At 40.6% G+C, this 18512-nt stretch overlaps 1 protein-coding gene across 2 annotated transcripts; it reads right to left on the bottom strand.

Annotated features, from left to right (window-relative positions):
- Positions 1-835: 835 nt before the first annotated feature.
- Positions 836-15201, bottom strand: LOC120044643 (growth factor receptor-bound protein 2-like). 2 transcript variants are annotated; one of them, XM_038989315.1, is made up of 9 exons: positions 14957-15201; positions 8892-8966; positions 6898-7033; positions 6571-6662; positions 6327-6446; positions 2901-3090; positions 2415-2510; positions 2053-2169; positions 836-1872 (listed from the first exon to the last, which is right to left on the bottom strand). In XM_038989315.1, exons 3-9 carry the CDS (start codon positions 6973-6975, stop codon positions 1696-1698), a joined length of 870 nt encoding a protein of 289 aa, XP_038845243.1. In that variant the 5' UTR covers positions 6976-7033; positions 8892-8966; positions 14957-15201; the 3' UTR covers positions 836-1695. The 2 variants fall into 2 exon arrangements, with proteins under 2 accessions (XP_038845243.1, XP_038845244.1); XM_038989316.1 differs by lacking the exon at positions 8892-8966.
- Positions 15202-18512: the final 3311 nt, after the last annotated feature.

Below are 18512 nucleotides of genomic sequence, written 5' to 3'. Positions count from 1 at the left end.
TAACAAGACATAATTTGCTATGGAGACCTCACAATTAAAGGCAAGCACTACAAACAATACAAAAAGGTAGCAATACAAAAAGTGTAGTACCATACAGTAAATGTGTGGCAGCATAGCTCCCAGTTTTCAACCTCCAATGGATATCACACTGTAGTTGGGTTGTGGAAGTTCCCTTATAAACAGGGGCGGACTTTGTGATTTGGGTGGACAACATTTTGTTATGGGTTTTATAGTAAAGACATCATTTAACTGTAAAAAGAAATGACCTTTTAATGTGCCATTTTTGTTTAACCTGTAACCTTTATTTAACTAGGCAAGTCAGTTAAGAACAAATTCTTATTTACAATGACGGCCTACCAAAAGGCAAAAGGCCTCCTGTGGGGGCGGGGGCTGGGATTAAAATGAACACAACAAGTCATGATGTTTTCATCTGATTGTCAAACAATCACTTCTTAAAGTAGCATCCAAACAATTTCCTTCAATTTGCAAGTGACAAACTATCTCACTGGAGATTATCCGATTATCCACCGGACGTGCTACCTGTCCCAGACCTGCTGTTTTCAACTCTCTAGAGACCGCAGGAGCGATAGAGATACTCTTAATGATCGGCTATGAAAAGCCAACTGACATTTACTCCTGATTATTATTTGACCATGCTGGTCATTTATGAACATTTGAACATCTTGGCCATGTTCTGTTATAATCTCCACCCGGCACAGCCAGAAGAGGACTGGCCACCCCGCATAGCCTGGTTCCTCTCTAGGTTTCTTCCTAGGTTTTGGCCTTTCTAGGGAGTTTTTCCTAGTCGCCGTGCTTCTACACCTGCATTGCTTGCTGTTTGGGGTTTTAGGCTGGGTTTCTGTACAGCACTTCGAGATATTAGCTGATGTACGAAGGGCTATATAAAATAAACTTGATTTGATTTGATCCTAGTGATCCAAACAACGCCCCTCTGTCTTTCTATATGGTTCCAATGTATCTGATTCTGTCTGGCCAAACAGCGTATGACATGCCATACTCTGTTTGGCCAGATTGCATCAGATACATTGTCTACACATACATGTCTTTTGCCTCGATGACAATGTCAGTATTACAAGCAGCACTTGTCTTTTGACTAAAGAAATGCATTAACTTACAACATTTTTCTGTTAAATCTTCTTTCTTTCTTTTTATTTTCACTGGTTGCGTTAATTGCACATTTCTCTGCCCTGCTGTGCAAGCACCTCATTGATACAGCTTAATTACAATGGAAGTCAAATGTGAAGTCATATCGCGTGAAACAATGCATGGGAACTCTGTCAAGGTGGGATAGTCCATTATTATAAACCATTTGTGGGGTCTCATGCAGAGACATTATTGGGGGGAAAAAGAAGATTGCTAGTATTTTATTGTTATGCCCAGCTCACAAGGCACCTTGATGATGTCAGGCCTGAGGCAATTGCCTCTTCTGCCTAATGGTAAGTCCACCACTGCTTATAAATCAATGTCATTTAGGCATGTCAATTGTATCATGCTGAGCACCAGCTTTAAAATAAAAATAAATGTGTGAGCATATGTTATCAGAAATCATATGTGAACCAATTTCTTTTTAGTCCTACAGTTTGGGCTGCTGAAGTTTCTGTGTGTGACTCTTATCATCACAGTCCATATGATTGGAGAAGTCCAAAGAGCGACTTCTCTCTCTCTAAGCTTTCCTCATAATGGTGTGGTATAGTTGGCAGGGAACAGACCACTTTTACCCCGCAATCTTCCTTTCCACCACGATGGATCAGAGTGATCCAAAATGTCAATGACATCACCTGCACGGAAGCCTAGCTCGTCCCCTTCCTCCGCTGTGAAGTCGTACACTGCTTTCACCTGTATGACTGCCCTCTGGTACACACACACACACACACACACACACACACACACACACACACACACACACACACACACACACACACACACACACACACAAACCTGTGTTAGGTAATAGTTGGCCATAGGAACCAGTAATTTCAGAGGACATCAAGGATGAGCCCCCATTTACTGACTATAGTAGGCTTACTGTACCTGTGGATGAGGTATGGTTTCAGATGTCCATTGGGGGGCTGGGAGAGAGGTTAGGGGGGTGTTTCTACCAGGGGTGCCTATGGTGTGAGCCCTCTCCTCCATCCCAGGTCTCTTACTCTGGGGGAAGAGAGGAGAGAGGTTGAACTCAGGTCAGACTCTAACCTTTAAACCAACCTACAGTATGTTTCAGAATCACAGTAAAACATTACAAACCCAATGAAATCAAATAAAAGCAATGACATGGTTTTACATGACCATGGTACATAGCAGCTTCTGAAAAACCGACATGATTCAAAAGACTGCATTGTAGGTAGTGTAGGTTTGTACTTTGGGGTGAGTACTGTAGGGTGAGTGGTGTTTACCTGCTGACTGTGAGGAAGGTCTGAGGCCCTGCGGTGTGACGTGGCTGCAGTAGGGGCCCCATAGCTCCTCTCCTCAGGTAGACTCCCCCTCTTCAACTGACAACAGAAGGATGTGGACAGGAAAGGGTTAATAAAGGCCCAGTGCAGTCAACATGTCGTTTTTATATCATATTGTACAACAGCTGATGAAACTAACAAAAACATTTGATCAGTGTTATTTCCTGATAGTTGCTGGTTGAAAGTACAATCTACACAGGACCTTCTGTGTAGAGGTTTTATTTTCCATGGTGACATCACCATGCGGTACTTTGGTTAATAGACCAATACCATTGGTTAACTGACCATTCTGGTGCAATAGCACACTGATTTCAGTTCCTGTATCTGTGCTTGAGAGTATATAAGATACAGAAGAGTGGGAAGTCAAGAAAGGGAAGGAAGCCTTCACTAAAGAGTTGATTGAACTGAGATAATATACGGCTGAAATACCGGTTGGGGTGCGGATGGGCTCTGGTCATCCCGGCTACCGTCTCTGAGGTAGATGTCCCGTTGCTTGGAGATGGAGGTGTTCTTGTAGAAGTCCACCAGCTTGTTGAGGGAAGTGAACTTCTCTGACCAAAGGAAGTAGTGGCCTTTGCTGTCCTTCATCACTTTGAAATGCTGCACGTCAAACTCATGTCTGAGGGGAAAGTATGGTTTTATATATCAGTGAAGCATGTCACAACACAACATCTGGCCTCTTAGTCACATACAGTACAATGCAGGTTTAGGGTCAATTCCAATTCAATTCCAGTCAATTCAGGAATGTCAATGGTGTGCATACTGGGAGCGGAGTCAAGTGCAGGAGAGCAGAGAGTTGTGAACAGGCGGACACTTTATTGAGGCAGGAGAAACCAACAGACGGACGCCACTGCGTCGTCCAGCCAATGCAAAAATGCAAATGCGCAAACAGTCACAATAATATGGTATAAACACAATGACATACCTCGTGAAATAAAACACGGAATAAACGCATACCAGTAAAGTTCGTCAACATAGACACGTAACACAAAACAAACTCACACAAAGACATGAGGGTGAACAGAGAAATAAATACATGTAGTGTGATTGGGGAATGAAAACCAGGTGTGCAGGGAACAAGACAAAACAAATGGATAAATGAAAAATGGAGCGGCGATGGCTAGAAAGCCGGTGACGTCGACCGCCGAACGCCGCCCGAACAAGGAGAGGGCCGACTTCGGCTGAAGTCGTGACAAGGAAGTACACTGACATTCCAATTCCAATTATTTTCAATGAGGAAGATTTGGAATTTGAATTTGGTTTAGTGTCTGAATTAATTGGAATTGAAATGGAATTGACCCCAACCCTGGTTGACACTGCCTGGGACTATTTTTATATGAAATTTGTGTCGATTTGTGATAAGCATGCCCCTGTGAAGAAATTTAGAATCAGTGGAAGGGACCATCCCTGGTTTTCAGATAACTTGGCAGAATTCATTAGAAAGATAAATATTTATTGGGCTCAAGCTAGACATACAAGTGCTCCTGTTGACTGGGCCTCCTTCAGAGCGCTAAGAAACTAATACACAGGATTGATCAGGAAGTCCAAATCAGATTACTATTTAAATGCAGTCACAGAGAACCTAAACAACCCTACCAAGTTCTGGAAGCTAATCAAATCAGTGTCAGGTTCTAATGTATCCTCTGGCCTTCCTTTCCATTTAATGATGGATTCTAATGAAGTGAAGGATAAAGCCGATATTGTAGGGTTTTTTAACAAGCACTTCATATCTGCTGGTTCAGTTTTTGATAATGGTGGGGCCCAGGCCTCTAATGTAAGCTCTGTTACTGTCAACTATGATATAGGCCCTCATGTGAACCATTTGATCTTTGAGTCTGTTTCTTATACTGAGGTCTATAAAGCACTAAAGGCTATAGACACTAAAAAGTCTGCAGGTCCAGACAACCTGGACCCCTACCTCTTAAAGATAGCAGCTGGTATTATTACTGAACCTGTGGCTCACATTTTCAACTTGAGTCTCTTGACCAATTACATACCCAGCATTTGGAAATCAGCTCATGTCCTCCCGCTGCTAAAGGGAGGAGATCCCTCAGATGCTAAAAACTATCGTCCTATCTCTAAACTCCCTATCCTGGCCAAAGTCTATGAATCCCTAGTGAACTCACAGTTAAAAAAACGTGTTAATTGAAAGGAACATACTGAGCGGGGTTCAGTCTGGCTTTAGATCGGGGCACAGCACCACAACTGCAGCTATGGCAGTGGCAAACGACATCATTAATGGACTTGATAAAAAGCAACATTGTGCTGCTCTGTTTGTGGATTTATCAAAGGCCTTTGATTCAGTTGACCATGAATTGTTGCTAGCTAGATTCAGAAACATTGGTCTCAGTGAAGGGGCAGTAAATTGGTTTAGGAGCTATCTTTCTAACAGAACACAATGTGTATATACTGACAATCACAAGTCTAGCTTTCTTGAGATTAATAGAGGTGTGCCCCAGGGTTCCATTTTAGCTCCTGTGTTGTTCTCAATTGTTATTTATGATTTGGGAAATGGGATACAACCAGCAAAGTTACATCTATATGCAGATAATACAGTCATATATTCATGTGCTCCTTCTCTGGTTCAGGCTGTTGAAGAGCTCCAGACTGCTTTTCAGTCACTGCAGGCTTCCCTTTATGGTCTCAAACTGGTCTTGAATGTACAAAAAACTAAATTCATCACCTTTACCAGAGCTAGAACTCTGCCAGAGAATGTTAGCATTGTCACATCTGGTGGCTTATTCATTGAAAAAGTGTCATCCTACAAATACCTAGGTATTTGGTTGGATGACAAGTTGTCCTTTAAAGTTCATGAGGATAATCTTATGACAAAGCTTAAATTGAAATTGGGTTTTTATTTTCGTAATAAGGCTGGCTTCCCGCTTATAGCTAGAAAGAAGCTTGTTCAAGCCACTTTTCTCTCTGTCATTGATTATGGTGACTTGTTGTATATGCATGCAACCTCCTCCGTCTTACAGAGACTGGACTCTGTTTATCATGCATCCTTGCGCTTTATTACAAATGCCAAGTCACTCACCCACCATTGGTAGGTTGGACCTCACTTTATATGCGCAGAAAGATACATTTGTATGTGTTCATCTACAAAGCCCTTTTGGGTAAACTCCCTCTTTACCTCTGTAGTCTGGTCTCCTTCACCACCAGCAGTTACCATACCCGGTCTGCTAGGTGGTTGCTACTTAAAGTCCCGAGGACATTCACAGTATTAGGCAAGACTGCCTTCTCTTTTTGTGCACTAGATGCATGGAATAGTCTACAATCCATGTTTCATCTAGATATGTTAGTGTCACTGAATGAATTTAAAATCTTGATGGGAGACTTTTTTAGGCTGGATCATGTTGTTGTATTGTTGTATGTTTTAATTATGTAATGTATTGAATGTTGCTGCCTTCTTGGCCAGGTCTCCCTTGAAAAAGAGACTCTGGGTCTCAATGGGCTTATCCTGGTTAAATAAAGGTTAAATAAACAATGATAGGATGTGATGAGTTATGATTCAAACAATTTAATTGTGTTCTGTTCTATTCCATAAAACCAAAGTCAACTGTTTCTCTGGTGCAGTACTTTCATTGTCCCCTGCTGGCTTATGTTAGATATTGCAAGGAAAAGCTGTACCAGTATTATCAAGTATAGCCGACAGAAACGGAACTCTTCCCTGGCTCATAGACATTTCATGAGAAATGGAGGGAGATTGTGAAAATGTTCACAGATGAGTTTTGCAGGTTAACATGTTAGCACATTTGACAGAGTTCATGCTGTGTAAACTCTAACCCCCCTAGGTACTGTTTTGTGATCAGTGAGCTCCCTGTAATACCCTGGCCTGAGCCTACACCTACCCACCTGACAGAGATGGAGAATTCTCCAGGGGAGCTCTGACTGCCACGGATCAGGAATCCCCCCACCTCCCTAGACATCAGGAGCTCCTCAGCAGAGCTGCGGCTTGCCGTCTCCTTGAACCAGCTGGACAGAGAGAGATACAGTATACAGATGTGGCTATACTGTACTTACTGTAAGCATACAAACTCATGTTGTATGTGTGTGTTCAAATTCATTTTATGGATGAGAATGAGTAACTTTATTTCACCTTGGGGTTTGTCTCTCAATGTAGTTTTGGGGCACAAAGCCTTCCTGTCCATGCAGCTCTGCCTTAAACCACTCATCTTGACTACCTAGAATCTGATTAGGGAACAGAGATAAACAAAAACAACAGAGCTCACTGTTTAGGTTTAATATTACAGCAGAATACAACAGTAGAACTTTGTGTGTAGAATTTAGGAATTATATTAGTGGAATGTGTCTTTAAAGTCAAGTCCCACACTCAGTTGTACTACTGTCATTCTTTAGTCTTACTATGGCACGCTATTCTGAAATGTAATGTGTCTCCTCCCATTCTCTCTCAGGTCATACTCACTTTCAGGATGTCTCCCTTTCGGAAGCTCAGCTCATCCTCAGCCGTAGCATTAAACTCGTACTTTCCTCTGGCTTCCATGGCGAGAGGTGGAAGGGTCAAAGAGTTGGAATAGGGAGGCAGAAGGACTGCAGTCGGTCTATGGAATGAGATGAGTCAGGGAGAGTTGTGGGCTGGTAGTTTCAAAGTAAGCAAACTATACAGTGCAGTCAAAAATGTTATTTCCTGTGTTTTAGATATATTTCGACACTGAGGTTGGAATAATACTGTGAAATTGTGAAAATGATGCTAATGCCATTTTAGTGTACAGGCTGTTTAAAAAGACCACCTGAAATATCATCCTGTTTTGGTGGGATGGAGTTTTGGCAGTAAATTAGTTAATAGACCAATATGAAAGAGAGTTCCAAACTCCGTGCGGGACTGATTTCTTCATTCCGGCCGCACCCGCAGCTTTTGATACCGCACCCGCCCCCTCCCGCTGGCTCTCTGTCCGACTCCCACCCGCTACTGCAAGAACGTGTCCCGAACCCAACCGCAGTCCCGCAATGTTACTTCAGGAGTATGTGACGCAACTCACGTGACGCAACTCACTTGCCAGCCATGGTCCTAGCAATTGTGTGCCCTATATAGGCAATATCAAAATGAGCAAAAAATAACCTAAGATATCAGTTAAATTACCAGAGATTCTCACGTGGCCCATTATATTAGGCTATCGGTGTTACTGGGCTATATCAGCCAATAGGCTAGACGTTGTTTGAAGAGAGCAGAGTTGGAGAGAGAGCAGACACTTTCACTTTCTCTTGAGAAACGTTTTATAGCTTACCTTTTAGGACTGGGACAATTTTCAGACAGAGATAAAAAAAAAAAAAAAAGGTGATCAATATGTATTTCTAGGCAATGTAAACTATAGCCTAATCATATTTAGGAAGTTAATTTCATTGGAAAGATAACTGCCCCCTGCTTCTCCGCCCATGCGTAGTCTATAGTTTACTATTTTAATTGAGACTACACACACACCTGATCATAGCCACAGGAAGTATGGGTGCTGAGAGTGCTGCAGCACCCCCTAAAAAGAATAATTATAAAAAAATGCAAAAACAATGTTTTACTAGTCCTGTATGACAGACCGATATAGCTGTCTGTAGCATTTTCAAAAAAATATTCTCATCCCCAAAATTGTCTGTCTGATCGCCAGCTTCCACCTGCAGCATGAACAATTATAATCGCGCCTCAATGATCTCTGTCAGACCCGCAGCCTTCTACCTCTTTGCCAATAACAGCTATAGTTTTCAGTTTTCTCCTCCTTACTCAGACTACTCCCAGAGAGTCCTAGCTTACTTCTAGCTAAGAAGCTATTTTTGTTTCTTTTCTACCATTTTAATTTTAAAAAATCCCAGTAAGGTACTTCATTGTTAATCAGATATTATTTGATATTGAGATGAAAATGGCTGCATTAGACCTTTAAGTCCTTAGCTCCTATAAGCTCCTATAAGGAACATAGGCCTACAAATAACTGCACTGTTTAAACAGCTTACTGTATACTTGTATTTTAGGTCGACATTGCCAGTAACTTAACTCTGGTGGGGTAATTCTGCTGAGGTGGTGCAGTGGTGGTTTGCAAAATACAATTGTTACCAGCCTAGACTAGACTATGCTGTACATTCTGTAATCTGTGAATATTGCACCTGAGGCTGTAACAGCCATTGCATGGGGGAAATACATTCAGTGGGATAAAAAGTGGGGGAAAAAATTGAAATGGAGGAGATGACATAAGAGGAGTTGTGCAATAAGAACACAGATTTAGTTTCAAAACCCTTTGGTTCGGTTGTATCCTTCTGAACACAAGCCTAAGTATAACTTTAGATAAATATATCCCATTCCTAACTATGAAGTTTAGATATGGAAAATGAGAAATAAAGAAATGGGGAAACTGGAAAATAATTTTGAAATGGAAGCAAACCAGAGAAAAGTTGTCTGAGCCAGACACTTCCCCTTACCTTCTGTCACGAAGCTGAGGAGAGAACAATTCTTGTTTCGGTAGTTCGTAGCATTCACCATGTGTTAATGTTTACCTACGGGATACATAAACAGACATGAGCATGGAGGAACAGGCAGAAGAGCGAGGAGGAGGACAAACAACATCAGGAGCTGTCCATTTCCCCTTTCAATTAAGTAAAAAAAAAAACGTAATTTTTAGAGATTGAAATCTCATGATGGTAATTATCTTTGATGTTCAATTTGCTGCTCTCCCACGTGTGTGTGGTTGAAGGGGGGTCTGCAGTGCATGCTCCAAAATCACATACATTATCCATCCCCAGAACCATAGATACACATGATTACATACAATTTCATAAATCTATCCCAGCCCTACCTCTCTACCTATTCAGCCATCAGACACCGGAGGGAGCCAATAACAGCGCTGTAGTATCAGCTTCTATTGCTCACCACGGCTCCAATCCTGTACCCTGATTAAAACTCCTACTCTGCAGTAAAAGACCCCTTCTGTTCCCCCTCTCTGTCTTATTCAGAGCGGATATGAGTGAGGGTAGATAGATGATAATGAGAATCATTCACAGAGCTCTACTAAGCCGGATGGAAGGCCGCATAAACAACATGAGGACAACTGAAGATTCAATTCAATTACATGAAGAAAATCGTTTCAAACTATGTGCGTTTCGTCAGACCCAGATGTATCTCTTTCTCTCTTTTTCTTTACCAGACAGGAACTATTCATTAAACCAGAGGAGGAAACTCTCCTCTGTCTCTCTCTCTCTAAAGTCAACACAACATATTCACTTATTGACAGTAATAGCTCACATATCAGTTTAATAGAATTGTTTTATTTAAAGGTAACCTTTAACTAGGCAAGCCAGTTAAGAACAAATTCCTATTTACAATGACGGCCTACTCCGGACGACGCTGTGCCAATTTCACGCCGCCCTATGGGACTCCCAATCACTGTCAGATGTGATACAGCCTGGATTCAAACCAGGTACTATAGTGACACCTCTTGCACTGAGATGCAGTGCCTCAGACCGCTGTGCCACTCGGTAGCCCACATATGATAACAAGAGTCTTATTTCTTGGAGGTTTGGATGAACAAGGAGAAGGTCAAGGGATATCACCACACATTCCATTGACATAAACTCAACAAATAGTTTAATCTAAATGATTCCCACTTCAGTTGAACCATGTGTGTACACAGAAGTGCACTCAATCTGTGTTATCTAACTCCTTCGCTCCATAAAACCATGTGTGTACACAGAAGTGCACTCAATCTGTGTTATCTAACTCCTTCGCTCCATAAAACCATGTGTGTACACAGAAGTGCACTCAATCTGTGTTATCTAACTCCTTCGCTCCATAAAACCATGTGTGTACACAGAAGTGCACTCAATCTGTGTTATCTAACTCCTTCGCTCCATAAAACCATGTGCCGTAAACACAGTAAAACATGCATGCAGCCAAACAGGCACTTCAGTTTTAAATCACTTGCCTCACCGAATGGCTCTGTTTTACTAATGAATGGAACTAATGAAGTGAACCTCCTGTTTCCATTGCAGATTAGCCCTCATAAACATTATCAATATAACTCTTACTTTTGATTTTAGATAAAAACATATCCCAGCAGCTTGCTGAAAAGGCATGTACATAAACTGCATACATCCAACAAATCTCAAAATACTGTCAACTGCACTGACGAGAGAGATATAGTAAGGTAAGACACTACACTGACAAGAGAGATACAGTAAGGTAAGACACTACACTGACAAGAGAGATATAGTAAGGTAAGACACTACACTGACAAGAGAGATACAGTAAGGTAAGACACTACACTGACAAGAGAGATATAGTAAGGTAAGACACTACACTGACAAGAGAGATACAGTAAGGTAAAACACTACACTGACAAGAGAGATATAGTAAGGTAAGACACTACACTGACAAGAGAGATACAGTAAGGTAAAACACTACACTGACAAGAGAGATATAGTAAGGTAAGACACTACACTGACGAGAGAGATACAGTAAGATAAGACACTACGCTGACCACCACTAAACCCCTTACCCCACCCCACCCCAATGAGCATAAACCACTGATAAAATCTTTGTAAAAAACACTGGTCAAATACATCCCACAAACTACTTAATCATTCTGCTGTCAGGACAATTCTGCTATTAGACAGCCGTGAACACACACACACACACATACACACATACACACACACACACACACACACACACACACACACACACACACACACACACACACACACACACACACACACACACAGACAGAACCTCGTTGTCGTCACTCTAAAGCCCTCGAATGCAACTCTGGACCTCAAAGCCAGTTCCACTGCATTTGTTCATTGTTCCCCTCTAATTATGGACTGATTTAGACCTGGGACACCAGGTGTGTGTAATTAATTATCAGGAAGAACAGAAAACCAGCAGGCTACGGACCTCACAGGGTAAGAGTTGAGTGCTCTAGAGCAGGTATTTGTACGCGCAATGCCGTCGGGGGTACGCCAAATAAAAATGTGATACACATTTTTTTTAAATAATCATAATATTTGTTTTTCTTCACATTTTCAAACAGTCCATTTATATTTTCCAACGGGGCTATACATTTGGGTGAGTTTTTTTAATCACCTGAGTAGCCTTGTTTCACTGCCAAAAATAAAATGAAACCATCTAGTGTTCAGCGAAATAACAACACAATGTCAAATACAGGTAGCCTAGTCAAATAATGAACATCCAATCACATTAACTGTTACTCTCTCGCGGGAATTCCACTAACGGTCCGTATGTAGCCAAACGCAGCTGCTGCTCATGTTGGTATCTGTACTTATGGTGCAAAAGCCATGACAGGGAGACATAGTTGAGTGGTAACATGCATGCAAGCAGTTGCTCCAGATGCCACTTGGGTACACTGCAGCATCCACCGAGAGGCTCTTGCTGCCAAGGGAATGCCTGACAGCTTGAAAGACGTTTTGGACACTACAGTGAAAATGGTTAACTTTGTTAAAGCAAGGCCCCTGAACTCTTGTGTATTTTTTGCACTTAGCAATGATATGGGCAGCGACCATGTAACGCTTTTACAATATGCAGAAGTGCGCTGGTAATCAAGGGGCAAAGTATTGACACGTTTTTTTTAAATTGAGAGACGAGCTTAAAGTTTTCATTACTGACCATAATTTTCACTTGTCTGACCGCTTGCATGATGACGAGTTTCTCACATGACTGGCCTATCTGGGTGATGTTTTTTCTCGCCTGAATGATCTGAATCTAGGATTACAGGAACACTCTGCAACTATATTCAATGCGCGGGACAAAATTGAGGCTATGATTAAGAAGTTAGAGCTCTTCTCTGTCTGCATTAAGGACAACACAGGTCTTTCCATCATTGTAAGATTTTTTTGTGTGCAAATGAACTCAAGCTTACGGACAATGTCAAATGTGATATAGCGAAGCACCTGAGTGAGTTGGGTGCGCTATTGCAGGTACTGGATGACACAAACAACTGGATTCGTTATCCCTTTCATGCCCTGCCTCCAGTCCACTTACCGATATCTGAACAAGAGAGCCTCATCGAAATTGCAACAAGCGGTTCTGTGAAATTTTATTTAATCAGAAGCCACTGCCAGATTTCTGGATTGGGCTGCGCTCAGAGTATCCTGCCTTGGCAAATCACGCTGTTAAGACACTGATGCCCTTTGCAACCACGTACCTATGTGAGAGTGGATTCTCAGCCCTCACTAGCATGAAAACTAAATACAGGCACAGACTGTGTGTGGGAAATGATTTAACACTGAGACTCTCTCCAATACAACCCACCATTGCAGAGTTATGTGCATCCCAAGCACACCCTTCTCATTAACCTGTGGTGAGTTATTCACAATTTTCAATTAACAAATAAGGTTTTATAGGTAAGATGGTTAAATAAAGAGCAAAATTATTGATTATTATTATATTATGATTTGTTCCCAGGTCCTATAAGAGCTCTTTGTCACTTCCCACGAGCTGGATTGTGACAAAAACTCACACTCATTCTTATGTTTAATAAATGTATTGTATAGTGTGTGTGTGGCAGGCTTACAATGATGGCAAAAAAACAACATTGTAGAGTGCGCTGACCCTGGTGCTAGAGGGGGTACTGAAAGTTGAATGTTTGAAGGGGTACGGGACTATAAAAAGTTTGGGAATCACTGCTCTAGAGGATGGAAGTCTCAAACATGTAAAACTGTAACAAAACAGTAGCCAAGTCCCCTGGGAAGAGACAGTGCAGAGCAGAGGGGATCTACTCTAGTAACATGTCACCAGTGAGGTGAGCCAGGGGCATGTTGGCAGTGTGCCAACGTCCCTAGAGCTCCCCTGGTACAGTGACCTGGGTGAAGGGGATATTTGCAGTGGTTTCGACTCTCACTGCCCACATGAATTTTAGCTGGATTTTTTCTTAGCACTTTTGTGCCTCCTCAACAGCCCAGTAGGTTGTTATATAGTCTTGTGGGGCCAAATATTCCACCATTAGTCAAGGAAATAGGATTATGATGTCTTAAACAGATATCTTTATTAAATAACGGACATTGTAGAAGTGGTAAGATCTATTACGGAGTAGCGTGCATCATTTTCTTTGTTGGAAATGTTATAAATGGAAAGCTTTATAATTAAGGATTTACATTATGCAAAGCCTAACTAAGTGAAGGCACTAAACATTTCTCTACACTTCACAAATCAGAGATTAGTGAGGAATGTGCAGAATGTGTTTTTGAGAGTAACTATGACATCCAACTACCCAGCACTGAGGAGAACAGCACGAGACAATACTGTATATACATTTATAAATATCCATCCATTCTCAATTATGGGAAATCCAAATTCAACAAGTTCTATATATTTTAGTAAACAACAATTTACTGCCATGTAAAGCATTGAAAGATCCAGTGATACTGTACTGTTTGTAATCTATTTGACACACCATAGTAGCTCACACTATGTCAATTAGACTGACATGGCTAGCCTACTATGATTGAATCGAGGACCTTGTTTCAGCAAATAAACAACCCCCCAAAAATGTTAACTTATAAAGCTTGCTCAATAGTGCACCTGTCCTCTTCAGTGGCTTTCGATTTGAACTGAGTTTCATATCAAATGAAAACACATTATGAACATACTTCCTCATCACATAAATACAACTATTGTTGAACTTATCTCCTACTACTCATAAACTGCCACATCCCAGAGGAGAAGCTATTTGACCTTGTAGAGCACTGAGCACACAAACCAATGAGGAAAAAACGTTCACGCAAAAAGCTATTTCAAAATACCTTTCACATCACCATGGCATGGGCAGGGGGACTATATGTAAAGTTCGTTTTCAAATAATTTAACAATAATGAAAATGTTTCAACTGTTAGGTCAAAGATAATATCCTTGTTGTTATACATTTATAATAGCATTGCATAATATGCTAACAAGTTGTCTCATAGCCTACTTATGTGCTCCAGAACTATATTGCATATCCTTTTCACCAATGTCTGTGGACAACTGTTGGTTACTGGGGACAGTTATTGCTTGTATCAAACAGCTAGTTAAAGTACACTATGTGGCACTTCTTTCAATTGTCCGGTTAGTTGCCATAGATTCAGAATCTAAAAGATTTCCAACAACTTATAGGGAGAGAGAGACAGTTCTCTAACCACTAAAGAGCAACGATTCACAATTCAGATGAGAGGAAGCTGACTAATTATTATAATTAATTACATTACAGAAAAAGTGGAGTGGGTATGACTGTAACAGCTGTTCCTAAGATTAGAGAGAGAGACTTCGATGACTATAAACCAGTCGCTGAAGTTGAATGGATTGCTCTGCAAGCAGTGTCTTTCTTCAAGCCAGCATGACATTATAAGAGGTTTGGTCATTTTGGTGACATGATTTGGCTACCCATATAACGGTGGGTATATTACATTTACATTTACATTGATGGTTGCATCACGTATGTAAGAATAATCAAGCATTCTTCAAATGGGTAAACTATATATTGCAATATGATATTTACCTTTATCTCATGTAAAGAGCCACGCGTTGACAGTCACAAGAGGTCGGGAAATTTACGCAGCCAGCCAGGGCTTTGCCAACTAGATCATAATTTCAGTCAACATTTCGCAAGTTCGCATCAAAAGGAAAACGTCATATTCGTAAAATCATAAAGGTTAAATAAAACAAATCCGTTAAAGACTGTTTACTTCCGCGTCCTTTCATTGAAGTATAACAACGCTGAGACTTTCGAGTTCCCTCCCCAACACGCACAATAGCTGAATGTCCCACCGCGGAGATGAACCAGTTACTTGCACTTGGTCAGAGACCGCCTCTTTTCAAAAGGAACTTTTGGACTTTACCTCAAAAATGCTGATGAATAAAACAGATAATTTTCATAATGTGACAATAAATAATAAAGGCTTATGCACTTGGTTGGAGACCGCCCCTTTTCAAAAGGAACTTTTGGACTTTACCACAAACATTCTGAGGCAATGCATCTCAGTGCAAGAGGCGTCCCTACAGTCCCTGGTTCGAATCCAGGCTGTATCACACCCGGTCGTGATTGGGAAGTCCCATAGGGCGGCGCACAATTGGCCCAGCGTCGTCCTGGTTTGGCCGGGGTAGGCCGTCATTGTAAATAAGAATGTGTTCTTAACTGACTTGCCTAGTTAAATAAAGGTTAAATAAAATAAAAATACATTTAAATGAATAATGTGACAATATGTAATAAAGGCTTATTGCATGAGGTGAAACATTATGATAAACACACGCAAACACACACACAGAATATACTTTATTCCTGTGATCTTCCATGTGTCTTTCAGATAGGCAAATTAATGCTCCTTGGCATCATCTTGAACATGTCCAAATGTTTCACATTCTTTCGGATGGCATGCATGAAGATCTCATTGGAAATGGGCTTCCCACGATAAAACACTTGACACTCCTCAAACAAACTAAACTGAAGTTATCGAGCTCTATTTCAATAACCTACGATATTTCTATGACAGGTGTATAGGCTAATTCTTGTCTATATCAACACATATCAAAACATATCAATGTAGGCTTTCAAACCAATATAAGTTATATAATTCAGCTTGCATTATACAGTTAATGGAAACTGATGGCTTTGGAATTTAGTTATATAAAGTTATCTACAGTCCTCATATTTCTCTGTTTGGTGTGTTTTTTCTTGGCTATACATTCATAACACATGCTGCTGACCATCATTATAGAGAGCAAGCAGGGAGTTTACTCCATGCAAAGAGGCTGAGGGATATATAGTGTAGCTCTGCCACAGGTGGCAGGTGGTACCTTAATTGGGGAGGATGGGCTCTTAATAATGGCTGGAACGGAATAAATGGAATAGTATAAAACACATGCTTTCTGTCCTCCCCTTAGCAGCCTCTTGTGCAAGTCTTCACATGTTGCTAACTAAAGCTGCAGTCTGTGACAGGAAGTCAAACCCATAGAGATTACAGCGTGGTTTCGCTCTCTTTTTTTCTGGTTCAATATTATTTCTTGCTGACTCTAAAGCTTGGTCCACTTGATATTTTAGATGTAAATGACAAGTTATTTTTCACAGAGTAGAAATGACTATTCAAACTCCTCTTTTATTTTTTTCACACTAGTTGTAGTAAAGATGTAATAAAGATCACCAGATTACGTCAGCATCGTTGGCAATGAAATTCCACAAAACATTGTTCAGCTGTGACAGCAGCAGAGGAAGGAATGTGAATGGACAGCAGAGTAAACATGAAATTCAGTTGACATGGGGAAGTAATGTGTAAGCCCCCAGGGTTCAGTCTATAGCTGCACCTGCAGGCTCTCAGCTTAGCACGATTCAACCCTCAGAACCAGAGCAGCAACAGGGGAAAAGTTTTGGACTAAGTAGTATAGATGATCTTTCTCTTTCAAACATCTGGCTTGTACTGTAAGTTTATGATAAACTGCACAACCTCTTTTTATAGTGACTACGGTGTATTGCACTGGAAGTGTGAAAATCTATAGTGACAGCCTGCCATGTAACTGTAGTTTACAATTTACAGTTTGCAATGTTACAGTGCTTACGGCAGCACCTATTACAATGTCAACGCAACATAATGAAGTGTTAGAGAGAAAGAGGTGTGTCAGCATAATTTATTGCTAGGCAGGCAGGGTATAAAAGTCCTATTTTAATCGGACATATTTCTATTCACTTTTGCTAATGTTAAGAATATACCGGTAATCAAATGTGAAACAATACTCAACAACACAAATAGTTAATAAAAATAAACAACATAATCAAGGATTTAGTGTATATCAATGTCCTTCCAGGCCTACAGTAGATTTATGGAGAAGGGAATACTCTCCCATTTATTTACAGAGCTTTTGGTTTATATTTAAGCAATAAGGCCCGAGGGGGTGTTGTATATGGCCAATATACCACGGCTAAGGGCTGTTCTTAGGCACGACGCAATGCAGAGTGCCTGGATACAGTCCTTAGCTATGGTATATTGGCCATATACCACAAACCCCCGAGGTGCCTTATTGCTATTATAAACTGGTTACCAACGTAATTAGAGCAGTAAAAATAAATGTTTTGCCATACCCGTGATATACTACGGTTGTCAGCCAATCAGCATTCAGGGCTCGAACCACCCAGTTTATAATAAAAAAAATGTATCACTCTGCAGTAGCAACATAATTACACTCTGTTCCCTGCAGGTTCGTCCAAAGATTCTATGATGAGCAATATATCAATTATATGGGAAATGTAATTTTTTCTTCAAAAAACGTTTATTTTTGTACTGAAAATACATTTTCCTTCTTGAACAAAATCTACAGCCTTCTACGGAAATGCCAAACTCATTTTATGAAAAGGGAACAAAAAGGAACAAAAAAGGGAACAAAAAAATTATTTTAAATACGAGCATACTTTAAATGAATGCTTAGTTTGCTTTTACTATTTTAAAGCTTTTAAGGCCAAACAGTGTTGAGTCTATTGCAAAATTCCTATTAAAGCTGCCTCTTTGTAAGAACCTTCCATCATCACGCTCACATACTTTCAGTGGTGTGAAGTACTTAAGTAAAAATACTTTAATGTACTACTTAAGTGTTTTTTTTTTGTATCTTTACTTTTACTCAAGTATGCAATTGGGTACTCTTTCCATCACTGAATACTTTACATGAGTGGATATATCCTTTATGGATCATGACCCAAGAAAAGAGTAATTGAATATTTGACTGATTCATTATGAAAAAAGTTGCATATCAGTTATAAAGAAGAGGTGGTGGTTAGGGGGAGGTGAGCTCCCTGTCCAATGAGTCGGATTAATCATAATCAGTCAAATATTCAATAACGCTTTTCTTAGCTAGTGATCCATAAAGGATATATCCACCTACGTACAGTATGTGAGCGTGGAAGGTTGGAAGGTTCTTACAAGGAGGAAGATTTAATTGGGATTTTGCAATAGACTCAACACTGTTTGGCCTGAATCCCCAGCCTAACTATATCAGCAAACCAGCCAAACCTCCTCATCTACAGCTGCAGGTTCCACACTCACTCACATCCGTTTGTGACCAACCAGCGGCGT

The sequence above is a fragment of the Salvelinus namaycush genome, chromosome 3, assembly GCF_016432855.1.
Source record: "Salvelinus namaycush isolate Seneca chromosome 3, SaNama_1.0, whole genome shotgun sequence".
Classification (NCBI taxonomy): Eukaryota; Metazoa; Chordata; class Actinopteri; order Salmoniformes; family Salmonidae; genus Salvelinus; species Salvelinus namaycush.
This window is presented reverse-complemented; position numbering and strand designations above follow the sequence as displayed.

What these genes read in the sequence shown, in the direction of transcription:
- LOC120044643 (XM_038989315.1), bottom strand. Translation starts at nt 6,975, where the DNA reads ATGGAAGCCAGAGGAAAGTACGAGTTTAATGCTACGGCTGAGGATGAG. An exon ending in GAAAGGGAGACATCCTGAAA is followed by an intron (nt 6,663 to 6,897) that starts GTGAGTATGACC and finishes TTCCCTAATCAG; the next exon opens with ATTCTAGGTAGTCAAGATGA. An exon ending in AAACCATACCTCATCCACAG is followed by an intron (nt 1,873 to 2,052) that starts GTACAGTAAGCC and finishes TGTGTGTACCAG; the next exon opens with AGGGCAGTCATACAGGTGAA.